Genomic DNA, 27,423 nt, shown 5'->3' on the forward strand with positions numbered 1-27,423 from the left:
TTACTATAGGCTACATTGACATTAGTATACTTACTACATAAAGTATACTTTAAAATATTCTTGAACATTACGTAAGTATACTTCATAAAATGAACTTGAAGTAGGCCTATACTTCTTTTTCGTAATGCTGGGCTAGAAGTGGGTTACACATAGCCGGACTATATCGGGTCCATATTTAACCGAGACGTTGAAATGACGGCTATTGCAATGCTTGCTTGCTGGGTAGCCTATTAAAGAAAAAAATGATTGATAAGCACCTATTTGGAATGTTATTAAATTTGGGTGTCTTGTTCTTTATATTTATAAGCAACAGAACTTAATTACATCCAGTTAATTAGCAACACCGTGCACGAGCATGAATCCCGTGAATCCCTCGATATCCATCTTTGATCTCACAGTGACAGGTGTCAGATCCACGTGAGAAGAGACCTGTCTGTCTTGCCTGCGCTTGTCTAAGTCTTTTTTACTATTAAACAAAATATGTTATAAAACACGACTCTGCCTCTTTTCATTTTCATTTTCAAAAATCTTAAATGAATGGCCACACAAATGTGGTTCAGGCAACGCAATTGATTATCTTCACTGCATTACAACAACACAAAATATAAAACACAACTCTGAGTCTATTTGTTTTCATTTTAAAAATATGATACATAAAAAACAGTATAATATTGATCATTAAAACTGACATTTAGCAAAAAGAGACAGGGTTGTGTCATTTTATGTTATTGTATATGTAGCCTACAGTGAAGAGTATGTAGGCAACATGTTGCCTAATAAAATAAATATAGGCTATGAAATATTTTATATGTTTATGAATATAAAATAAAATAAAATGACACAACCCTTTTTGTTAAATGTCAGTTTTAATAATCAATAAATAGCCGTTATAAAACTATATATAGTACTTAAGTAGCAGGTATAAGAAGCTATAAGAAATAAAGCAAACGATTCGGTCAAACATAAGTCAGCTCTCTCTAACGTTAAAGTTAAATGAATACATAAAGTTATAAAACTTCACTTTGCCCTCAGTCACAACGTTTCCTCAGGGAACAAATGATAGCTAGATTAATGAGACAAAAAATCACCCGTTAGATATACACAAGCCGATTTATAGCCTATCTCATGTTTACATCTATGCGCCCAGTGATTTCCTGGATCTCACAACTCCGAAAACGTCCGATCAAATTTTCAAATAGGCGCTATCTTTATAAATAGGCCTAAACCAAAGATTTGAGCAGTAAACAACTACATTCTCGCCTGAAAAACTCTTAAAACTACATTTCGTGACACAATAACAGTAGGCCAACCCTAGCATTTTTAAATTACGTGGGTTTCTAATCTGCTATTGATGCTTGCTGGTTGGTGCGAGTCGAGATGCAATTAGGGATACCTGCATGGCTGTCCCTACCTGGTCCGCACAAGTCACCTCTCAATGCATCCTCGGTAAAAGGGGCGGATCAAGAACACTCCGGGGAGTAGGCTAGGCCTGAACGCATATTGAGAAACGGCCATTGTGCGCCGTATTGTGTTACCAAATACAACCTAGAAGCAAACGTCAGTTTTGGTTACTTTCTTTGAGTCGGCTCAAAAGAACAGTCAAGTGAAATTTGAAGGATGGATATATTGTTGGCATTGAAGACAAATGCAGTGTCTGCTGTCATGACTCTCTTGGTTATGATATTGCTGTGGAAGATTCGAGGAAAGCAGAGCAGTTTTGGGCGGCTGCCTCCAGGACCCCCTCCGAGTCCACTGCTGGGAAATTTATTTCAATTTAATATCAAGGAAGCCTACAAATATTACCTAGAGGTTAGTAGGCCTATTCATTAACATAATTCAATCATATAATTGGCTGCTTGTATGATTGTGTTCAAGGCTTACAAAGATGCGCAGGTTGCCTTAGTTTTACTAAAGGGGGTCGCACACCGGACGAGAAACGCAGCGCCGCGTCGCTCAGCGCCACATCTTTAAAATCCGAACACATTATTCTCTATGAATGTAAGTTACACACACCGGCGGCGCCCAGCAACGGCTCAGGACCTTGTTCAAAATCCTGCTGCGCCAGAGTGCGCCATTTAGGCCTACATAGTTTTATATTCAATTTACATTAATTTGTTTCAAATCGTCGTTAATGTGTATAGGCCTACTGACTTCATCCTGTGCTGCAATATACATTTAGTTTTACATTCATTTACAGAAATCAGCAGCTAGAATTAAAATGGCTTATGTTCGCGGATTTTCAGGTGATATATTCTCATAACGAACGCTCTGAGGTAAAGTGTGTTCAGACTGAAGACATAGCAACGATTGTATTCAACTGTTCAGTACAATCATAACATAGCACAGACATTATCTTCTTAATTCCATAATGCCTTTAAAGATAACAATATTGCTGGCCATAAACTGAGAAAGTGCGCGTCCGTTGTGCGATACCTCGAGTCAAGGAAGCCTACAAATATAGCAACAATACAAATTTTTGTTATAAGAGGTTATACAAATATAACCTCTAGACGCGATGCGGCGCGGCGCTGCGCTTCTCGTCCGGTGTGCGACCCCCTTCACCTGTGCAGGTAAACTGTTAACCATTAAGTGCACAGAATACAAAACCGTAATGAATAAAATACAATTATAAATAAATACAAATATATATTCACCTGAAATCGTTGATACACTCTTCAAAATAAGGTTTAAAAAAACCTTTTGAAAAGGTTCACAATTCCTATTGACACTGTTTGTGGCCTTTGCCACGGACTTTCCGCGGTCGCATTAAACAGTTTTTACTGTAAAAACTACATTGTCTTTAAAAAAAAAAAAAGAAGATTATAACTCTATTTATGCTTTATTCTCAGTCTCCCTTTTCACGCATTGACACTGTCATATGGGAAGAGTTATGAACATGGAGCCAATCTATGTTCACAAAACCTCTCTTCAGCTTTACTTTCGTATGTTAGCATTTATACATGTTTCAGGGGTGGTGTAGCAACCGTCCAATGACGACAATATACAAAGAGAAAAACAAGTTCATCTATTGCAACTTTCACCTATATTTGCCTGGATATGTGTTGCAGATATCTGTAATTCAGTTTTGCCTTTAGTCAAAAAGAACATTTCAGATATCCGCAACTACATTCTTATACATAATTGTCATTTCAGATATCCACAAAGACATTCTTCCTAGGACAAATGACTCACTTTTGCCATTCATTTGTATGGGGTTTATCATTACAGATATCTACAATTCAGTTGGATATATCCACTATGTGAATTATGGATATCTGCAACTGAATTATAGATAACTGTAATTCTAGTTTGAGATACAATTTGATTCTGAGTAGTCATAACTCCAGTTCAAGATCTTTTAATTCACCTCAATTCAAGATATCTACATGTTCCTTTTCAGATATCTTAAATTAAGTTTTGACTAGGCAAAATGACGTTGTAGATATCTGTAACTGGAATTATGACTAGTTTAATTAATTAAATAATTAATTAATTAGAATTAATTAGATAATTTAATTGTAGATATCTATTATAAAGTTATAGATATCTTGAAATGAAATTTGATTAGAGATGTGAAATTTGAGATATCTGTAACTTTCATTCTGCCTCAAAAAATTATTGCACTTCCATGGCAAGAATAGCATGCATGTAAGCATCTTTATTAAATTGAATTAGTGTGAATCTCTCTCACGCATAAATCTTACGTCAACACTAACCTACGGTAATTTTAAGAATGATCATAAACATGCATTGCAAACATTGCATGTTGCCAATATTTTCGAGAGACCCCCAGGCTAATGCTAATGAATACAATTTGTATCATGCTGGAAACATGGAAACATTTTCTGGTGTTTTTTTTATTATTATTACAGCCAATGCCACGACTGCTTCTTTCTTCTTCCATATAGAAATAAGGAAATTAACCCACTTCTTCTTTGATTATGGCGGGGAGGGGAAATTACGTATTTATGGATATCTAAAATAGAGCAACATCATGCACAATACAATTTGCACTAGTCATAATGACGTTTTAGATATCTTTAAATTTCATTCTGCCTAGTCAAAACTGAATTACAGATATCTGCAATTGTCATTTAAGATGTGTGACAAGTGATCTCTATCTGTCGTTTCGACTAGACACAGTTACGTTACAGATATCTTGAATGACAATTCCAACTATCCAAAATGTAACTACGACTAGTCAGAAGGACGTTGTTGATATCTACAATGTTAATTTCCGATAATCAAACTTAGCTTTTAAATGTTAAAAGGGCTTGCCATACACATACATATATGGAGAGTAGCCTACATTCGTTACCCCTTTTCCACCAAAGCATTTTGAGAGCCGCTTCGGAGCCGGTGCCTACTCGCGAGCCAGTTCTTTGTTTTTCGACAGCCGAAGAACCGGTTCTCGGCCAGGAAAATTGGTTCCAAAGCGGCACCAACTCTTTGTTGGACTAGAACCGTTCTTTTACCACGTCATGGTTACGTCAGGCAAAGACGTATGGCGACGTACACTGTAAAAAATGATCGTAATTTTAATGGTAAAAGACTGTAAAAATGCTACAGTGCAAAACTGTTAATTGGTTAACAGAAAGTTTCCTTACTATATACGGTAAATAACTGTGATAGATCTAACGGTAGCCTACATTTAATGTAATTTTACTGTAAAATACTGTTAAATTTACAGTTTTTGAAAGTGAAAAGAACAACTCATTGTATAATTTACAGTGAAAAACTACTCGGTTACTATCGTAACCTCAGTTCCCTGAGAGAGGGAACGAGTATTGCGTAGCTATACACAGTGGGGAAACTCCTTTTCCTCGATTTACTGAAGCCTATATGTAAAACGCATTTGCAGCTGCACAGCTAGCACACTGAGCGTCTGACACGCTCATGGGCTGTGCTGCAGCAACTGCACATCCAATGGCGCGGGCGACTCTGACGCGCAACCAATGAGCTAGCCCAACGTCAGAGCCCGCCGAGGGGGCGTGGCCCAGCCTATATAGACCCCCAAATTCGCCATTATAGCAGGTTTATACGACTGAAGCGACAACTTCAACAGTTACCATAGTGCGGCCGGCTACGCAATACTCGTTCCCTCTCTCAGGGAACTGAGGTTACGATAGTAACCGAGTAGTTCCCTTTCGAACGGTCACTTCGTATTGCGTAGCTATACGCAGTGGGGACGCCATGCAAAACGCCGCACCCTGAGTAACTGGTTGCACTGCAACTCAGGACCCCTGAGCTAACAGAACAAGCCAGAACCCAATAACATATGCATATACTTATATATATAACAGACCAGACACAGTCGGGCCTGAAAAATATATATAAAGTCAGTACAACTAACAGAATATACTAACAAAACCAGACACCGTCGGGATTATTAGTATAACTTTATTACCGGCCTAAGCGGGTTTATATAAATATGAATGTGATTATGCACAGTAATTTTTGTAGACAAGACCAGCCACTGTCAGGTCTCAATCATACCGAAAGCACCTTCGCCTGCAGGGAAGGTACCTCCATATTATAGAACTTCATAAATGTGGAAGGCGAGGACCAGCCGGCCGCATCACAAATATCTTGAATGGGAACCCCAGATGACCAAGCCCACGACGAGGCCATACCTCTGGTCGAATGGGCCTTGACACTGATATGGCAAAATCAATAATTAAACAAAGAGCATCATAGTAAGAGACATCAGAGTCAAATTGTACTCTAAAAGATGTTTATTCTTTTAGAGGAGGTTGTTCACAAAAACTTTCCACGACAGCTGCCTCGTGGCATGAACAAGACCTGCCAGTTTTTGCAGGCAGCACATTATATAGTCTTTTGCATTGTAAAAGACCCCTCCTTCCCAGGCAGGTCAAATTGTCGTTTGTTCTTGAAAAGTCAAAAGGTCTTCATTTACAACCTAAATTACCTTCCGCTCCCCTGGGGGCCAGAAGGTGTGGGCTCTGTATTCACCCTATTAGATGTCTTCTCGTGGGTTTTCCAGCTGTATAAACATGATACAGAAAAACAAGATTCTCTGTTCTCGTAACTCAGGAATAAGGAGCCAAAAATCAAATAGAATATAAAACTTCCATAACAATTTCCCACTTCTTTTATCATTCTCTTTGATTTTCAATAAACACAATTCATTGCGTCACATTCATCCAATTGAACACACATCCCAGCCCCCCATCAGTCTCTGTACTGAGCTGGAAACACATCACAATGCATGACAAACATTACAACATTGAAATTGGCAGTACAGTTTGCTATTTAATACCATATTCAATAAAATCTATCAGAGAAAGGGTTTATATTTTATCCATTCTTCTAACCAATGTAGTTGTTCAAAATTAACCTTGACTTTTACTTATGCTTCACTTTGATTAATAGATTTTTACTTTTCCTGTACACATTTGAACCAATCAAATCATTAAATCTATATCAATACCAATTTGATTCAATCAAATAAAATCATCATATTTATCCAAATCATCACTACGTCAAACCCATAAATGTGCTCTTGTACTCTTCATATCTGATTTTTGTACCTGATCGCTCTGCTTGAATTTTGGAAAGAATTTTGAAGGTGATACAAAATTTTAAAAGTAAACAGTTTGTAGAAAATAGGTAAACATTTTACCTGAGACCGGGCTAAATGGATAAACACTGCTATCGCACTTCCGACATAAAATCAGACCCTCAGTCATAGTTTAAAACATGGTAGGAATAAAGAGAAAAATAAATAAAATAAAATAAAAAATAATATCATTCCTCATTGGTCAGAGGTTTGGTATGGTCAGATTAAAATTTGTAAACATTTCTTAAATTGATGTACTTCAAAATATGGTCAAGGGAGAACATTTAAATACATTTCATTACAACAAAAACAACAAATGCTGGTTAAAAACCCCATTTCATGAATTAATGTCCAAAAACATTGTTGAAAGTAAAATGGACAAAATCCAAATAAGCAGCTTGGGTGAAAATGAGACATACATTTTAAAATTTAACTTGGTGAGACAAATGAAACACTTAAATGATAAAGTAAAACCAAAGAAAAACAAAACAAACAATTACTGTATGAAATTCACAGTTATAATTAAGTCTAGATGTAAAGACCTAATTAAAAATTGTAAACATTAACTTTTGTGAGACAGAATCAGATAGATGCAGATTTGACTTTGTGTGAAGATCAAATGATGTCATCTATGTGGCTGTATTTAGCTGTGGCTATGTGTAAATTCATCATGCCCCAAAACAACGGTGAGTGGGTTTTACAATTGTGATGCAAAATTTGGTCCTGTTGACTTAACAGGGAGCCAGCATGAGAACGTCAGTATGAGATGTGATCTGGCTTAAAATCTTCCCACACCAATGTTTTGTTAAGGAGCATGACAAAGGTGCAAAGTTCCTGTTGTGAGAAAAACATTTTCATGGTTAATGCAATTGTGAAGCACATCGTAGTCACATGGTAATTCTATGTTCCTCTATCTGGTCTTACTCTAGCTATATTGAAAATAACAGAGTTTTCCACCAAGGAAACAACCAAACCCAACAGCCTGTATCAAAATCTGCATGCTCTGTAGAGAAAAACAAATTTTGAGTTTAAGTACACATAGTTTCTTTTCGCCCTAGCGCTTCCCGTCGAAACAGTCCTGCAATTTTGTTATGGAGAAGAATACAGCAATTTACAGCAAATTTTCAATTGTTACCATCCCCCTTTTGATGCATGAATTAACTCTTGCATCAATTTAACACAATCTTGCCCTCTTATCAGAGCATTTGAAGGCCAACAGCCCTCAGTCTTACAGTGTATCCAAAGTCATCAATTGTTTCTGTCAGGTCAGGTCGTGCTGTACAGACTTGTCAATGTCAGTCATTATTTTCCCTTTGTTTACAATAATCATAAATGTTAAGGGCTCTCTTGAATTTCGATATCTGAGCCAATGTGTCACTTTGTTCTTGCCATAAAATATATAACCTTTTGTTTATCCCAACCCATGACTGATGTTCTTTTAACTTCACAATTCCAACTTTCATCAGTACTTAAACTGATCCAGAAAGTAATTCAAATCTACCTGTGCATCATAAATTACCAAAATTCATGACCAGCAGACAAAGCTTGATTATCAATTTGACTCAAAATTATCAACCTCTCTTGAATTTGTTATTCGCCTTAACTCATCAGTGACGATAAAACAATATTTTCTAACGATTAAATGACATACACTATTCAGACAGAGTAGCTCCTCTAAACTCGCACTTACCAAGATATAAAGTGCAATCACCATCAAATACATACATCTATGAACTGTTCGTATTTTCTTATTCATATCTTTTCTCTAAAAAGATTTACAGTTTAAATGATATTTTAAACCCTGCATATTCCTATAGCTTTTATCTAATTATTTTCTATGGCCTCTTAACTAGTTTCAAAACATATTTATTCATTATTCATTTGATTTTAGAAAAGTCAACTGTGTTGGTTTTGATTCATTATCATTAGATTGCTTCAGCTTCCTTGTCTGAATGAAAACAGAAAGACAGAATACCATCCCTTCCTCCCCTCAAGCAGTCTCTCTCACCTTAAACGATTAATATTTTCAATCAGCCTCCTAAGGCTGTAATTTAGATAAGAGTTTAAATTCCTTACACTTAAACTTTGACCATTGTTATTCAGACTTTTGAGTTGTCTTCATCTTAAGCCACCACCATGCCTTTGTCCCGATACCCTGACATCTGTGCATTTTCCTTGCCCTTCAGGCAACTAACATATCAACAGCTGTGGTCTGTATGTTAATGAAGTTGAGACACCCCATTTTCTGATAAGGTTCCCTGTGTCTCACAGTCCCGGCCCCATTCTACAATTGACTATCATTTGCTCAGGATGTGTTGAATCCCAATGGTGAAGAAACAAAATAACTCCACTTCTTTTATCTCTGTGATAATTAAGCCATTTTGGAGGATGAGTTCATTCTAAAAGTATATTTGGGAGTGGACTCTGGGTCGAGGCAGACTAAAGTTCCTTATAGTCCCCTCTCTGATGCTCTTGGCCCAAAGTAGCATCACATCCACTCCCTTCGCACAGATTACACCTCCACAACCTGGTGGGCAGGTGCCCAGTGGTGATGAAAGCCCTGGCTTGGGTTGTCCCCCTATGGCCCTCGGAAGATTGTACCCGTCGTCGGGCTGACACCCAGCACACTGGTTACAGCTCCATCCAATTGGGCAGAATTATCAAAGAAGCTCTTCTAAAATTTGACAATATTTTATACAAACTTTTCCTTGGGTGTGGGTGAAAAGACATTCAAGAGCCATCACAGTCATTAGGAGTGTCCTAAAACATCAACAACAGTGTTTAATCAAATCAATCTATTAAACATCCTCAGCAAAATCGCAATGCTTAGATTATACTCTGAATTTAGATCACAAACGTAAATTCAGTGTACATTTTCTGTAGCTTAAGCCATCGGCTCTGTCTCATGGTGGAGACTAAGATCAGACAAAGAAGTTACTGGTCCTGAAATAAGCTAATCAAAATGTCATCTCTATCGTTTAAGGTCTGTATTATTATTTTAAATACTTTTTTTTTTTTTTTTTCATTCAGTTTTACTTCTAAAACATTTACAAATACAAATTGCCCTCTGAATGGCAATTTTTTCTTTTAACATCTCAGTGTCTATGATTTTCAACTGAAACACTGTGCCTTGCTATAAATAGCTTATTATCACTTATAACACTTAGGCACACATAACAGCTTTTAGCTGTCTTTCAATGAGAGAGAGAGACTGCTTAGGCATTCAGGACTGGCACACTGCACTCTTATAACTTCTAACTTTAGACTTTATCTACTATCTTTTAACTCTAGCCCAGCTTAATGCATGTTTTCCATGCTTTACATTTTCAATACAAGCATAATTTTTTTATAGTTTCTCTTGCCCATGCAGGGAATTTAGACATTACAAATTTCAACTCAGATTGAGTCTCTGTCTGCTGGCAGCTTCAGCCCAGCACACAAGATTCAGATGCAAATTGTTTCAGCCAAACCACAAGCTTGTCTTCTAAAATCAACATATCAACTACTAGTTCTTTCTTGGTCAACACTAACAAGCTCTTGTTTAAACAAATGCCTTTTTATTTTTTTTTATTTTTTTTTACATCTAGCAACTGTTAATCCCCTCACACTGCTTAGCCTATTTTATCTTTATATAAAAAAATTATAATAATGTTTCAAATTTCATCTAAATTTTAGTTGTCAGGTTTCTCAATTATCGTAGTTTAATATCTGACTTTCATGGTTTTCTTTTCTAAGAGCTTACCAATCTGCAATTAGAAATACCTTTAAAAGTATTTTGCAACTCATTTCTTATCTGTCTTTTCTCAACCCCATTGAAACTCGATCTAACAGGTTAGAAATGCAATTTAACAGTGGGCGTTTTATTGTTCTCACCTCTGTGAAGTTAGAACAATATAACATAGTGGTCCTTCTGACCCCCACTTGCAGTTCTGTCCCATTCAGGAAAGCAAACAGCAATACAATCTCAGTTGCAAATTCAATCACAATAGCAATTTTCTGTATTCTTTTCACAGCCATATGTTAAATGGCTCTGCTGAAGACAATCAAAACAACTAAAACTAAACATCATCTTCAGCTCACTATCATGACTGTTCAGTTACTCTTCATACAGCATAAAGAAATTTTGCATGTCATTTTTCATCAACACTGTTTTCAAAGCTATTCTTCTATAAAATGGCAAGTCTGCAGATTCAACTCAACATTATCATTATTTCTAAATTACACAGACGGCTATCATAGCTGCTTGCACCTTCAACTCATAGCTCCTTGTATCTTCAATTTTTTGTTATAAAAATATGCCAATCTATTCTTCAATACCCTTGTTTTCATAACATCAATACAATAAAGCGCATTCATATCATTTCAATCATATTTTATCATTATTTTTATTCTGAAACTTATTTTTCATATTTCAACTTAATTTGATTCAACAGGCGTTCATGAATAGTTCCATGAATTCTATTTTCTTTTCTTTTCTTTTACATTCCAGCTCCTTCTTTATCTGTTCTCTTTTTTTATCTGGTGTTTTCTTCCAACACTAATAGTGTTCCTGCCTATCTTGCTCCCCTACATGCATATCTCATCTTTCTACATTCTATTTCTACATTCTGATTCTTTCTTTTCCTTCCTCTTCTAAACCAATGCTTATCTATCAACAGACTAAAGCTATTACTGGTCATTATAATATAATATATATCACAATCTGGTTATTGCATAAACTATATTATATGAAACTGTATAGATCAAACCAACTTTTTACTGGTCTCTCTGGGTTCTCTACTGACTGACTTGTTATCATCTCATTGATCTTTCTAGAAAGCATTTGACCCTGCAGCCTCCAGCTGTGCATTCACTCAACTTCTATCAGGAAAAACCCCCACACTTTCTTTCTGCTATCCCTCTCTACATGCTAATTCGTGTTTCCTGGACACAGATAAATTAAGAACACTGTCTCTTGTCATTAAATAACACTGCAATTGTTTTTGTTTTGTTTTATTCAAACACACAATAAACCAAGTTTCTTCAATCTAAATCATGCTCATTTTACTTCCAATGCATTCTATCAAGCATCATAAAATCTGTTCTAACTGTTGTTATTTAATCTATAGCCAATTTCAAATCATCTTTGGGCCCAGTTAACAATCTTTTATCTGCCTTTCATAAGCCCAATGTGGCTCAAATTTAGCCTTTGTGCATTTTTCAATCATTCATCAGAAAATACTGCTCAGAGTTTCATTATTCACAACATTGCTCAAAAACACACACACAAAGAAAAACTGGTGTGTAAAACTGTAGGTGATCCTATAGCCTACTGGCTGAACGCTATCTATCTCTCCTGATGTGGCAAAATCTCTTGACCTGTTCGTAGGTCTCAATTTCTCACCTTTGCGAGAGCTCAATTCTCGGTCAAAACTTCTTGACTCAGCCTCAGTTTAGAAAATCTCTTAACCTGTTTAGGGTCTCAATTTCTTGGTTGAGGACCTCTTGCCTCAGTCTATGCCTTAAATCTCTTGATCTCGCACCACAGAAAACAGTTTCAGCCCGTATAGTTCGCTCACTCTTATCTCAAAACACACAGGGTTTTACAACAGATTCTTTCTTTCAGATAGCATAGTTTAAATCAGTATAGGATAGTGTCTGTGTGTGTGTGTCTGTCGTGCTTGCGTGTTAATAATAAATGATCACTTATCTGTTCTTGTGGTTAAAGCCACCCGCTCGCCCCGAACCAGACCCTCTCCGTCCTGCTCTCCGTTCCTCTCGTCTTTTGTTTAGGTTTGTTTGTTTTACGTAGCACAATTGCCATTTTGGGTTGTTTTCGGTCTGCTACTTCTGCCGCTGCTCGCGCTCCCAATCGCTCTGCTTCCTGTGCGTTTTCGGACCGGAGAGCAGTCGAGATCGTGGTCCAGTTTCCGGGTTTTCAGCTCCACACAATCTCGGTTACATTTTGGAAAACACAAACACACTTTTGCAACCATAATTCTTTTTCATTTGACCGAAAACTGGTGTGTAAAAAAATTGTCTTGCTTAGGCCTACTAAAAGAGGATCCCATGTTGGCTGAATCTTACTGTCTTGGATTTTTAATTTCGACGCGTCTAAATCTGTCAAACGTCTTCAACAGACCCGGTTCTGTCACCTCGATCCGGCAAGGTTAGCAAATATGCTCGGTAATTATGGTTTACTCAAGGAAAAACCAATAATCAGCCACGGCGGCTCCTTCGTCCGCCTTACGAGCTAGTTTTCGGCATAAAATTGGCTTGTAGTGACGGGTTCGTTCGTGCTGGTCCACGTGTTACAATTACCGGGTATAGTAATTCACAAAAAACAAGTTAGCAACAAATCTTTCCGATTGTATGAAACTGATCCGACTTCCTCAGGTGTCAATTTCAGTTTTCGGCATAAAAAAAAATTGATCCGACTTCCTCAGGTGTCAATAAAGAATTTTGTTACGTGTCAGTTTTTTTATAATTTATTTATTTCTAAGAGCCGGAATGCCCGTCACTACCTCAATTCACCCCTCGAAAACCTTCTCTGCCCGTACCAAACAGATAGTTCAGCCACTATGGTTCGCCTAATAGTTATATCAAATTACACCATACGAAAAAACAAAAATAAAATAAATTTTAGGTCTCTTACCCCAGACTGCCAACGGATTCTTTAGATCTTCAGTCGATTCCTTCTGGCCCTGAAAGCCGTTTTAGCTCTTCTCTCTCAATTTTCGAGGTAAGACCAGAGCCTGTTGCTTTGGGATGATCAGTCGTCAAAATCGTATTCAGGACCAGAAAGGAAACGCCGTGAGATCTCCACTTTCTGACACCAATTGATATGGCAAAATCAATAATTAAACAAAGAGCATCATAGTAAGAGACATCAGAGTCAAATTGTACTCTAAAAGATGTTTATTCTTTTAGAGGAGGTTGTTCACAAAAACTTTCCACGACAGCTGCCTCGTGGCATGAACAAGACCTGCCAGTTTTTGCAGGCAGCACATTATATAGTCTTTTGCATTGTAAAAGACCCCTCCTTCCCAGGCAGGTCAAATTGTCGTTTGTTCTTGAAAAGTCAAAAGGTCTTCATTTACAACCTAAATTACCTTCCGCTCCCCTGGGGGGCAGAAGGTGTGGGCTCTGTATTCACCCTATTAGATGTCTTCTCGTGGGTTTTCCAGCTGTATAAACATGATACAGAAAAACAAGATTCTCTGTTCTCGTAACTCAGGAATAAGGAGCCAAAAATCAAATAGAATATAAAACTTCCATAACAACACCTATGGGGCAAACCTGACCCACTGAGGTGTAGGCCAAAGAAATGGCATCCACTATCCATCTAGACAGTCTTTGCTTAGTGACTGGATCACCCTTAGATCGGCCACCAAAGCAGACAAACAGCTGTTCTGATTGTCTAAAAGACGCATAACGCTCCAGATAGATTCTCAACGCCCTGACAGGGCAGAGAAGATTAACCTCCCCATCCTCGGCAGAAGGGGGAAGGGCTAACAGTGTAATAACTTGTGCTCTAAACGGCGTTGAGAGCACCTTGGGTACGTAACCATGCCTGGGTTTGAGAATGACTCTGGAGTCATCCGATCCAAACTCCAAACATGCAGGACTCACAGAGAGGGCCTGCTGATCTCCCACTCGCTTGATAGATGGCAATGCCAACAGGAGAGCAGTCTTTAGCGAAAGTGGTTTTAGATCAACCGACTGGAGCGGCTCAAAAGGTGGTCCCCTCAGGGCCCTAAGGACCGTGGAGAGGTCCCAAGGCGGGCCTTGAGGGGTTAATCCTCCTAGCACCCTTCAGAAACTTTACCACCAGGTCATTCCTTCCTAGTGATTGGCCAGCCATCAGAGCATGATGCGCTGCGATGGCTGCCACATACACTTTGAGCGTGGACGGGGTGCGGCCCGCGTCCAGTAGCTCCTGCAGGAAGGAGAGCACCACCGAAACCTCACATGACTCTGGGTCAATACGATTTCTCGAGCACCAGCTGGAAAAACCCGACCACTTTAAAGCATAAAGGCGCCGAGTAGACGGGGCCCTTGCTTCAGAGATAGTGCTTAAGACCCTGTCCGGAAGGTCCCCGGGTACCCGTTTAGGGGCCACACATGTAGGGCCCATAAATCGGGTCGGGGATGCCATATCGTTCCGTTGGCCTTTGTGAGGAGATCCTTCCTCATCGGAACAGGCCAGGGGGTCGTGTCTGACAACTGAACCAGTTCCGGAAACCATGGTCTGGATTTCCAGAGAGGAGCCACCAGAAGGACTGGGAATCCGCTCTCCCTGACCCGCTCGATCACTTGTGGGATCATCGAGACGGGGGGAAAAGCGTAAAGGGGGCGGCTGGGCCAGAGATGAGCCAGCGCGTCCCTGTTTTTCGAGAAGAACACCCTGCAGTGGGTGTTGGCTCTCGAGGCGAAAAGGTCGACTTCGGCCTCGCCGAACATCTCCCATATTAGACTGACCGTCTGAGGGTTCAGGGACCACTCGCCTAGGGGAGTGTTGCCCCTTGAGAGCATATCCGCGCCCACATTCTGGACGCCCGGGACATGCGCTGCTCTCAGAGAGCTCAGATTGGCCTGTGCCCACAAGAGGAGGTCCCTCGCCATAGCATACAGGTTGCCTGACCTGATGCCACCCTGGCGATTTATGTAGGCCACCACAGACACGTTGTCTGTACGGACCAGGACGTGGTGACCCCTGAGGTTTGACAGAAAAGCTTCCAAGGCCAAACCAACTGCTTTCATTTCCAGACAGTTGATATGTAAGCTCTGCTCCGTGCTCGACCAGAGGCCGGAGGCAGGCTTGCCCTCGTGCAGCGCTCGTGTTGGATGCGTCTGTAAAAACCACCTTCCTCCTGGAAACTATCCCCATGGTCACCCCCTTGCGGTACCAGTCCTGAGCCCGCCAGGGAATCAGTGTTCTCAAACACCCGTGATTCACCATAATGCGCAGGCTGCCTGACTGCCATGCATGGGTTGGCACACGGCGTTTCAGCCAGTGCTGCAGCGGGCGCATGTGCAGTAATCCCATGTGGAGTACTGATGATGCGGCTGCCATTAGACCAAGCAGTTTCTGAAACCTCTTCAGAGGCGCGCGCGCGCCCTGAATGCGGCTGCCAGTGTCTGCACAGAGAGCGCGCGCTCTTGAGTGAGCCGCGCTTTCATTGTCACCGAGTCTAAAACCGTGCCCAGAAAGACCACAGTCTGGCTGGGGTTCAGTTCGCTCTTGGCCACATTGATTGTGAGACCCAGGCATTTTAAATGGCCGAGAATCAAATCCCTGTGAACTATTAGTTCGTCTCTCGACTGCGCTAACACCAGCCAGTCGTCGAGATAATTCAGCACACGCACTCCCTGGCTTTTCAGCGGGGAGAGCGCTGCATCCATACATTTCGTGAATGTACGGGGTGCCAGAGCCAGACCGAACGGCAGAACGGTGTATTGATATGCCCTCCCCTCGAAGGCGAATCTCAAAAATGGCCTGTGACGAGGGTCGATCTGAATATGAAAGTATGCATCTTTCAGATCCATTGAAAAAAACCAATCCCCGGGCGAACTTGCGCGAGAATTTGTTTGAGTGTTAACATTCTGAACGGTCGTCTCATGAGAGCCCTGTTCAAACGCCTCAGATCTAGTATGGGTCTGAGCCCGCCGTCTTTCTTTGGAATTAGAAAATAGCGGCTGTAAAACCCCGAATACATTAGCGCGGGAGGGACTGACTCTATCGCTCCTTTTGCTAATAATTCCTGAACTTCGGTGCGAAGCACGTGATCCGCGCCGCTTCTCACCGATGTCTCGATAACCGCCTGGAATTTCGGGGGTCTGCGAGCGAATTGGAGCGAGTAGCCTCGCTTTATAGTGTTTATGACCCAACTCGACACACCAGGGATGGCTTGCCAGGCCATCACTCGTGTGGCTAGGGCGTGACACACTGAATGGGGGGGACCGCCTAACATAGGGGGACCTGATACCCTTATAATGTGATTTGTGCACATACTGAGTGTTTGACTGACTATATAGGCTTTTGCCCGGGGGGAAGTCAGTGTTACAACAGGGCGGGGGCCGCCTAGTGAAGGGGGACCGTGAACCTGTGTGTTGTGATTGTGAAACATGCTCTTTTTGTGCTTTATTTGGGTCGCCGTGAAAACGGCGTTTGTTTGCAAAGACGCGCTCACTGCTGCGGGCCTGTTTACAATAATAAAATCCCCAGCCGCCTGAACTGAACAGGGAGCTGTGGGAAGTTTTGCTGGTTTCTTCGAGGGTGGTCCGGCTAGCGCGAGACACGAGCCCTCTCTCTTTCCCCTCCGTGCTAGGACGACTTCGGAGGCGCCTGGTCGGTCCCGGCTCTGGGTCGAGGGCCTTGACGCCTGGGGAGCGGGTAGCGCTTCGCGGGCCTTGACTGGCGCTGGCTATCAGCCGCAGGGCGGGGCTGAGAGGCCTGTTTCGCCGGCTTGGCTGGATGAGGCGAAGGCGGCGGCTTGGGCTTGCTGGACGCGGAGCTCGAACGTTTCGGCAAGAAGTGTCGCATGGCCTGGGACGCTTTCTGTGCCTCCGTGTACCTTTCCGAGAATCCCTTCACCGCCGGGCCGAAGAGACCGGAGCTGGACACCGGGGCGTCGAGAAACCTCGTTTTGTCAGCCTCCTTGATTTCGGTGAGGTTAAGCCAAAGATGGCGCTCGAGCACGACCAAACTAGCCATGTTTCTGCCGATGGCCTGTGCTGTAGACTTAGTAGCACGCAGCGCTAAGTCCGTAGCACTCCTCAGGTCCCGAAAGGTCTCCGGGTCCGGGCCAGCCTCGTCCATGGACCGGAGGAGTTTGGCCTGGTAGACCTGCAACACGGCCATCGTGTGCAGGGCCGATGCAGCCTGACCGGAGGCGGCGTACGCGCGTCCAGCGAGGGCTGAGGTGTTACGGCAGGGTTTGTTGGGATGAGCGGCTCTAGCTCGCCAGCTAGCTGCAGTGTTCGGGCAAAGATGAGCTGCCACGGCCTCTTCGAGGGGCGGCAAAGACTCATAACCCTTTTCCGCTGCGCCATCCACGGAGGAGAGCGTCGCGGAAACTGCGGATCCCACACGTGCTGAGTATGGAGCGCGGCAGGCCTTGGTTAGCTCCTCGTGGACCTCGGGGAAAAATGGCGCCGGTTTGTGACGCGGGGCCTGCTGGCGCCCCTCCAGAAACCATCCATCCAGCCGACTACGAGGCGGCTCCTCGGGCGAGGCCCACTCGAGCTCGAGGTCCGCGGCGGCCTTCGTCAGGATCCGAAGCATTTCGGCGTCGGAGTTCGTCCTGGTCGCTAATCCACTGGCCACCGATTGAGAAGCGGTGACGGGGTCGAGAGAGCCCGGCCACTTGTCCTCAGAAGCGGCGATGGATAGGCTGTCGTCGCGCTCGAGAGATCCGCCGAAGGAGACGAGGCCCGCCACGTGTGGGGGGGGGGGGGGGGGGGGGGGGGGCGCTGGTCTCCTGCGAACAGGACCGGTGATGGCGTTTGAGTCGGAGAAAGTGAAGCACGCGGGGACGCGGCCGGCGTGCGTTCACAAATCTCCATACCCTCCGGTTGCCGTTGGCTGCGACGCTTCTTCTTCCTCGGAATGGAAAGCGGGGTTGAAGCGGCCTCGCCGTCCCGGGAGAGAGCTAGCCGATTGCGCAGCACGGAGATAGGCATGCAGTCGCAGGCCTCACATCCGCCGGCAGAGAGAGCATTCTCTGCGTGGTCGACACCCAGGCAGGAAATGCAGCTTGTGTGCTGGTCTGCCTCGTGCAGACGGCCTCCGCACGTGGCGCAGGATGAACGAGGCATACTGAAAAGAATACAAATAATAATACAAAGGATATAGGATGTCGCCGGATAGCCACAGGTGAGACGGCGTCAGGAGACAATCGACGTGCAGGCGAAGTCTGCTGAAGAGAAGCTCGCTCAGGCTGAAAGGCTTGTTCGACGGCGAATACACAGTAAAAAGCTCAGGGACATGTGTACTGTCGCTGAAGGAGTAAAATCTGCTATAATGGCGAATTCGGTGGTCTATATAGGCTGGGCCACGCCCCCTCGGTGGGCTCTGACGTTGGGCTAGCTCATTGGTTGCGCGTCAGAGTCGCCCGCGCCATTGGATGTGCAGTTGCTGCAGCACAGCCTATGAGCGTGTCAGACGCTCAGTGTGCTAGCTGTGCAGCTGCAAATGCGTTTTACATATAGGCTTCAGTAAATCGAGGAAAAGGAGTTTCCCCACTGCGTATAGCTACGCAATACGAAGTGACCGTTCGAAAGGGAACCGTAAATTGACATTCCCACAATTCCCTGCGTGACACTTCACATTTGATTTATTTTTGTTGAAATAACTATGTTTCTTCTTAGTTTTCTTAGTTCTTTTCTAATCAGTTATGTACATTAGGGTTTTATGTTACATTTAATGTTGTTAAATTAATGTTTATTGCATTTTTAAAATTTCATGTGTGTTACCATGATGGTGTTTAATGTTTGTGCGAATAACACTGTGCAGCTTCAATATAATAGTATTAATTTTCTTGTGGATGATTGCTTGTGAAGAGCTTTGATTTATCATGTGACGCTCAACACTGCTGTGATGGTTGTTGGTTGTCAGTGTATTACAATGGTACAAAACAGATATTAATACTTCAATAGGTTGGTAAATTATCATTATATCAGATAATGAATTACGGTTTAATACTGTAAATTTTACGTTAAGTCTGTAAAACCAAAAACGTTGATACCGTATTTTTGACGGTAAAGTTCTGGTAACCACAGCTGCCAGTTTTTTTCCGTAAAAACAACGGGATTTTTTTTACAGTGTACACAGTGACGTCGTTCGCTGGGCTCTCTAGTTAGTAGGCTTGTTTGAGATGCGCCTTGCCTCGCCTGAAATGTAGTCGAGAGTAGGCGGCTGCAGTGAGGGGAGGAGTGAAAAAAACCGCAGGCAAGCCGGACAGATCTCGACAGATCACATGTTCTCGCAGTGGATCAGACACCTGTGAGATCAAAGGCGGATATCCCGGGATTCACGCCCGTGCACGGTGTTGCTAATAAACTGGATGTAATTTAAGTTTTGTTGCTTTTATATGAAAATAAATATAATGAACAAGACACCCAAAGCACTTATTTAATTCCATTTTAAATAGGCCTACGTGTTTATCAAGAATTTTTCTTTAATACAGACATGTGTTATTATAATAAAATAAAAAAAAATAAAAATTACATCACATATTGCACTGTCAGAGAGTTTGGGAATATCCACACATAATTTATACACATAAAATATGATATCAGAGTTTTAAAATCAAACATTTTAAAAGAGAACAATACATCAGGTTGTTTAAACCAATGAGCATTAAGCTGTGTCGTCAGCAAGTCGTTTCCCATCATGCTTTTGATCAGCGCAGTCGGTGGAGAGCAACTGCGCGCGACTGCAGAATCTGACATGTGCGCCTTGCGGTCGCGAGAGTTTTTTGACATACGTCGGCATGACATAAGAGCAAGGCGGACCGCACTCGGACACATTTCTAACCGGCATGCATCTCGCGCTGATCACCGGTGATCGGTTCTGCGCAGATTTTGCTCATCTCAAACAAGCCTATAGTGGAAAAACAAACAGTTTCTGGGAAGGTTTGCAAGTTGAACCAAGCACCAGTTCCTAACCAGTTCTTTTTTGGTGGAAACAAGGAGGGGACAAGAACAGCTTCTCCCCTCTCCCCCTTGAAGCCTATATAGGGTTCAGAAAAGTCAGCGTGAGAGGTTTATCTTACATATCTAGCTATAGGCCTACATCTAAATAAACAAATTACAATGTAGTTTTTAGGCTTTGTGTGGTGCATCCGCTCCACCGTTACTAGGTGAGCGTCACTATTCTGGGATTTCTGAACCCCTAGAGAAGTTAAAGAGGGCTGAAAGTTATTTCTGTTGCTCAAAGATTATTTTCACTTTTTAACACACTGAATTGCTGTTTGTAGCACTTCAGTGATATCTGTATCCAAACTTGCACTACAAACAAAACCATCATCCAATAACAATCCACCAATTTACATTGTTTTTGACCCCATTAAAGCAGAATTAGGTTAAATTTGAGGTTGTTAGAGCTAATTTGAAGTGTCGTTTGAATACACATATAACATTGAATGTCCCATTTCAAACATCTTTTGAAAGAAAAGAAAATGTATCTTTTCTTCCCGTAGCTCAGTAAGAAGTATGGCTCTGTTCTCACCATCTGGTTGGCAAACACTCCTGTAGTGATCATTTCTGGATATGAAGCCCTAAAGGAAACTATGATTGGTCTTGGTGAAGAATTCAGTGGCAGGGACAACTATCCCTTGATCATGAAGGCCACACTTGGATATGGTGAGGTCGCTTGATGCCCAATGTTTTACATCGTTTATTTGATCTGTTTATATATTATGTAGTAGCCTAGACCAGAAACATTTTCTCTATGCGCAGGTGTTCTGTCCACCAGTGGACACAGATGGAAGGAGATGCGCAAATTCTCTCTCATGACACTGAAGAACTTTGGAATGGGCCGCAGGAGCATCGAGGAACGAGTCAGGGAGGAGGCTGAATATCTTGTGGAAATGATAAAAAAATTTGAAGGTTAAATCATTTTTATACAATCTTATATTCAGATTATCAGATGAAACAAACTGCAGACATAAACTACAAAAACATCTGACAAAGGGTGTGTCAATAAAACAAAAAAGGACTATAATGTGTCATTTCATGTTACAGAGGTGTTTTTACAAAACATTTAATTGAAGAAACCTGATCTCTTTGCTCTTCTTTTCTTCTTAAAGGCTCTGCAATCAGCCCTGCAGACATGCTGTCTAATGCCGTGACCAATGTGATCTGCAGCATTGTCTTTGGTCATAGGTTTGAATTTGAGGATCCACAGTTTAAGTTTCTCCTTCAGACAGTAAATACTTACTTCAGAATCCTCAGTAGCCCTCTTGGACAGGTTTGCACTCTAAAGATATATATTTATATAAGATATCGTTCAGAAGTCTTTTATGCTCACAAAGGCTGCATTTATTTTATAAAAAATACAGTGAAAACAGTAATATTGTGAATTACCATTAAAATTCCATTTTAAATTTTTTTTGGTTTTTGTTCCATTTTAACGTATTTTCAAATATAATTTATTCCTGTTGTGCAAAACTGAATTTTCAGCATCATTACTACAGTCTTAAGTGTCACTGTCATGGGTGTGATGCGGGCAGAAGAACAAGGCTCAGAGTTCCAATTCACACGATTTACTAAATATAATTCCCACAGGTACTGACAGGCAGGCAGGACGAACACACACTCAAAATAAGACCAACTACAGACAAAGGACTGACTGAACTGAAGGAACTAAATACAAACACTGATGAACTGAAACAGGTGACACAGATGATGATAATTAACAAGACACAGGTGATTTAGATGAACTAATGAATGGCTAACATGGTAACTGAAGAATGGCGGGAAAACAAGACATGTGACTGAGAATGAAAACAAACTGAAGATCTAAACAGACACAAACGTGACATTACTCCCCCCCCCTCCGTAAGGCACGAGCTGGCGCAGAAGAGGGACCAGGGCGGAGCAGACGGAGGGAGGATCCATGGTGGAGCAGACAGGAAGGAGCCAAGGTGGAGGCGGGGCTGACGAAACCAGGGGTCCGACTGACGGAGGCGCAGCAGGAGGTTAAGACCAGGGTGGAGCCGTAGAGCCGACTGGACAGGGCAATGCTGAGGGACTGAAGGGACATGGCGATGCCGCAGGTTCTGGTGACTGAAGTGCAGGCGGGGGCACAGAAGGGCACGGTGGAGACAGAGGGAGTGAGGAGTCCAACAGAGCCGGGGGGACCAAGGGACGAGGCGTAGCCAGAGGAGAGAAGTCCAGAGGTGAGGAAAGGTTGACGAATGACCAAAGTGGATCCGGGGGGACGAGGGTGCCTGGCGGAACTAGGGAACTGAAGGGCCATGGTGGAGCTGAGGGAGGTAAGAGCCAAGGTGGAGCAGATGGGACGAAAGGCCCAGGTAGAGTCCTGGTTGAGGAGGTAGGAGGCGGAGGCCGGGGATCCACCGACCAGGCTGGAGCAGAGGGGCTGGCAGGCAGTGATGGGAGAAGGGTTGAGAGGTGGCAGATGGGAGATCAGGCTTGGGAACAGAAGTCTCAGGTTCGGGGAGCATGACGTGAATCTCCGGCTCCGGCAGGGGTGACGAGGAGCTCTGGCTCGGCAGGGCTGTACGAGACCGGCAGGGCTGTACAGGACCAGCGGTGGTGAAGGCTCTGGGCTGGACGGGAGCCGAGGTGAAGGCTCTGTGTTGGACGGGACCAGCGGTGAAGGCTCTGTAGGACTTATGTGAGGCTTGGCTGGAGACAAGGGTTCAGGCAGGATGTGGAGAATGGGCTGGTCCAGAATGTGAAGATCCTCTAAAGGGATGGTCTTGGCAGGACGAGACACTGGATGGGCGGTCTCAACAGGACGAGAGTGTGCTCCGGATCGGGACACGACGCTCTCCAGACACCAGATGACAGGGTCTCTCCAGCCTAGACCAGTGGTGTCTGGGAGGTCGATAGGGTGGTTAAAGGTGGCCCCGATCCGGAACAAGGTGCACAAAAACGCTCATCATCCTGATCGCTGACGACAGCAAGGCGGACAAAGCCCCCAACAAAAGAAAAAAAACTTTGGCTCTCCTGAGCCAGGACGATAATTCTCACCCCATCATCCATCTTAGGGCGGTCTGTAGTTCTGTCACAGGTGTGGTGCGGGCAGAAGAAGAACAAGGCTCAGAGTTCCAATTCGTAGGGATGGCTGACGCGAAACAGACGTTCCGAAACTTTGCGAGATCCCGAAGCGCAGATGTTTCGAAACACTGATCCGAAGCGTGATTCAAAACACCCACGTCACGTGACTACGGCTAAATTAAGCTTCTGAGTGTTTCAACAGGTGGAGTGCTCCGCCGAATCAGGGTTTGATTGACAGGGTCGGGAACTGATCACACAATCGCACAGTATAAAAGTGAAGTCAACGCATTTTCACATCGTGGGTTTTTGTGAGAGGAGTTTGGTTTTGAGATAGCGGATTTTTGATGATATAGTGACATTTATAGTGCGATTTGTTTAGTTATATTTAGGCTTCCATTTAAATTTACACATTGACTGAGAGACAGACAGAGTACATATAGTGACATATTAATAGATGCATAGATATAAATATATATAGACAGACAGAAAGAAAGAAAGAAAGAAAGAAAGAAAGAAAGAAAGAAAGAAAGAAAGAAAGAAAGAAAGAAAGAAAGAAAGAAAGAAAGAAAGAAAGAAAGAAAGAAAGAAAGAAATGGAGGCTCCACAGAAGGAGCCTCCAATGCCGTACATCTGGACCCAAGGTTCCAGCGGCAAGCCCAGGACGCTGAAAAGCAGATCACACTGGAGTGTGCTTCACTGATGCGTTCAAACACAACTCCTGGTGAGCAGTTTCAGTCTATGTTACGTTATGTTATGTAATCTGATTCATGGAATTTATACTTCATATATGCCGTCAGTTTAGGATTTGTTACTAATTGCTGTTTTCATTTTCATTCAGAGCCACAAATGTCAACATCAGGCCCATCATCATCATCATCATCAACACCAGTAGAAACACAGGACAGTTTATGGGAACATTTTGATAATCGTATCCGTGAAACCCAGATGATACACAATGCTACAGCTGATGCCACAGTGAAAGTGAAAAAATACCTCAATGATGCGTTTTTGCCCAGAATTCATGATCCCCTAACTTAAATATTAATTTATCTGCTGTCGAAGGACTTAGCCTACTTCTTTTTTTACAGAAGTAGGCTAAGTCCTTCGACAGCAGAGAAATTAATATTTTTGAATAAAAATCTATAAGAAAGTGAGACATTGTGGCTTGATTTATTTTATTAATATTCATTTTTCATGACCAAAATAACATTATGCACTGTGAAGAGCCTACAGGTTACAAGCTTCACATATTAGAAAAATACAATAAAAAAAATAAAAAAAATGTAATGGCTCATTGTCAAGGTTGTTTCAGATCAACACCTGCAAGTGACCACTAGGTGTCACCGTGGAGACGGGTGTCGGATTGATTCGAAGCCTCGAAACAATATGGCACATATGCTTCAACTGTTTCATTGCTTCACGAAGCCTCGATCTGCCCACCACTACCAATTCGCACGATTTACTAAATATAATTCACACAGGTACTGACAGGCAGGCAGGACGAACACACACTCAAAATAAGACTAACGACAGACAAAGGACTGACTGAACTGAAGGAACTAAATACAAACACTAATGAACTGAAACAGGTGACACAGATGATGATAATTAACAAGACACAGGTGATTTAGATTAACTAATGAATGGTTAACATGGTAACTGAAGAATGGCGGGAAAACAAGACATGTGACAGAATGAAAACAAACTGAAGATCTAAACAGACGCAAAACGTGACAGTCACATGATCTTTCAGAAATCATTCTGATATGCTGATTTGCTCTTCAAGAAACGTTTATTATTTTCACAGTTGCTTAATGATTAATGTTTTTGTGGACACCGTGATACATTTGTTTTTCAGGATTCTTTAATGAATATAAAGTTTAAAAGAACAGCATTTATTTGAAATGGAAATCTTTTTTAAACGTCTTTACTGTCACTTTTGATCAATTTAATGCATGCTTGCTGAATACAATAATAAATTTACTTAAAAAAGAGAAAAATCTTACTGACCTAAAACAGGTGAAGGGTCGTGCACATACAAAAAAAAATTAAAAAAAATTTAAACTGTAAAATAGTAGGCCTACACACAATTTTTTTTTGTTTTTTTGCATAAATTATTTATTGCATTTTGAGACTCACCTTGATGTTTCTTTATTTTCTTCTCAGCTCTATAATGTATTCCCTAAGTTAGTCAGTCTCTTCCCCGGTAAACACCATCAGCTGTTTAAAGACCTAGAAGAGGCCAGAGAGTACTTCAAGAGTGAGGCACAAGCTCGGATGAATAATGTGGATCCCTATTGCCCACAGGACTTCATTGAGGCCTTTGTGTTAAAAATGAAAGAGGTAAATCATTGAAAGAAATGGTAATTTAAACATATTTCGCCATGGTCCTGAAGACATTTACTTGCACCATCTGGTGGTGAGACCATGACATGATGTCAATTAAACCCAATGTTAACTTTCAGACCTGTTCTCTTTTGCAGGAGAAAGACAAGCCTGACACAGAATATCATTTTGACAACTTGGTTTCTTCAGCATGGAACTTGTTCAGCGCCGGCACAGAAACCACTTCATCCACCCTCAGACACTCTTTACTTCTAATGATGAAGCACCCAGATGTTCAAGGTGAGGTCAAACTAATGCGTCTCTCTCCAAGCATTAAGTGTTTCAAGTTTACTTTCACTTCTTCTGTACAGAGCGTGTTCAGAGAGAAATCAATGAGGTTGTAGGACAGGACCGTTGGCCCTCCATTGAAGACAGACGGAGGCTGCCATATACAGATGCTGTAATTCACGATGTCCAGCGCAGCATGGATCTCGCCCCCATCGCTGTCCCACACAAGACCATGTGCGACACTGAATACAATGGCTATGTCATTCCTAAGGTATTCTTCTCTCATACATCATCTTGATTCATTAAATGTGCTTATTATTAACATCTTTCTATTTATTTGTAAAATACTTTCTTGAAGGGAACAATGGTTTTTCCACTACTATCCTCCGTGCTTATAGACCCCAAACTGTGGAAGAACCCAAATTGTTTCGATCCAGAAAACTTCCTGGATGGAGATGGCCGATTCAAGAAGAATGATGCATTTGTTGTATTCGGCATGGGTGAGCTCAGATCTTCATTGTGCATATTAAACCATAAAAATGTTGCTCTTAGATGAAAACTGAAGTCAACACATGCTAAATAATTGTTTATCAGTGTTTTAGTCATTCTGGGACAAACAATAACCATGTTAAATAATTGATTCCTCAGTAGTTGCCTTTATGTATCATCCATTTTTGTCTGATTTGTTCTTTAGAGAACATTTTTTAAACCAACTTCTGTGTGCTCTCTTGACAGGCAAGCGCGTGTGTCTCGGTGAGGCTCTGGCTCGCACAGAACTCTTCCTCTTCTTCACTTCCCTCCTTCAACACTTCACCTTCAAAGCCATGGTGCCACCAGAGGAGCTCGACACAACGCCTACAAATTGCAGTTTTGGCCGCATGCCCCGTACATACGAGTGCTATGCCATTCCTAGGATCTAGAGGAACAGTCCACAAAATAACAAAGAAAGCATTCAACATACTCTCATTTTATTTTGATGCTTTAATGGAAATAAATATGTCCAAAATGATATTATTGCACAAGTGTTTTTTTTTTTTTTGGCAAATACAAAATTGATATGTTCATGTCCTCAAGGAGACGTTACCCACTTTCTGCAGTGTACATTCTGATGAATTAAAGCCTCCAATACCTGATATGTTTTTATTTTTTTTACACAGAAGCTTATGTCTGTGGAATGTTTTGAGGACATGAGCAACAATTTTTTTTACAGGTCAAACAATATTATTGGCACTTTAACAAATAATGCAGTTTAACATCTGAGTTGGCACAGTCTGAGTCCATTATTTTATTTTTTTTCTACACCTGGGGGCTTTTAACACAGAACATGTTTTTGTGTTCAAACTGGTACACTGTGACTTTTAATTATGAGTCAATACATCATCAATCCTTCATCTACAGTGTTTTTGTCTCACCCTAATTCACTATGGTAAACCTATTAGGCTAGGCCTACTTGTTTATATTTTAGACCCAGCGGGATGTTTTTTGCGGGAAATTGCGTA

The 27,423-nt window shown here is 42.0% G+C and overlaps 1 protein-coding gene across 1 annotated transcript; it reads left to right on the plus strand.

The window, feature by feature from the left end:
• The first annotated feature begins 1,514 nt into the window (after positions 1 to 1,514).
• LOC130104530 (cytochrome P450 2M1-like) lies at positions 1,515 to 26,933 on the plus strand. The gene is made up of 9 exons (XM_056271129.1): positions 1,515 to 1,809; positions 20,764 to 20,926; positions 21,023 to 21,172; positions 21,373 to 21,533; positions 25,478 to 25,654; positions 25,795 to 25,936; positions 26,008 to 26,195; positions 26,283 to 26,424; positions 26,660 to 26,933. The coding sequence occupies exons 1-9, from the start codon at positions 1,618 to 1,620 to the stop codon at positions 26,842 to 26,844; spliced, it is 1,500 nt and encodes a 499-aa protein (XP_056127104.1). The 5' UTR covers positions 1,515 to 1,617; the 3' UTR covers positions 26,845 to 26,933.
• Positions 26,934 to 27,423: the final 490 nt, after the last annotated feature.

The sequence above is a fragment of the Rhinichthys klamathensis genome, unplaced genomic scaffold (assembly GCF_029890125.1).
Source record: "Rhinichthys klamathensis goyatoka isolate OS25496 unplaced genomic scaffold, OSU_Roscu_1.1 h1tg000311l_1, whole genome shotgun sequence".
In the NCBI taxonomy this organism is placed as follows: domain Eukaryota; kingdom Metazoa; phylum Chordata; class Actinopteri; order Cypriniformes; family Leuciscidae; genus Rhinichthys; species Rhinichthys klamathensis.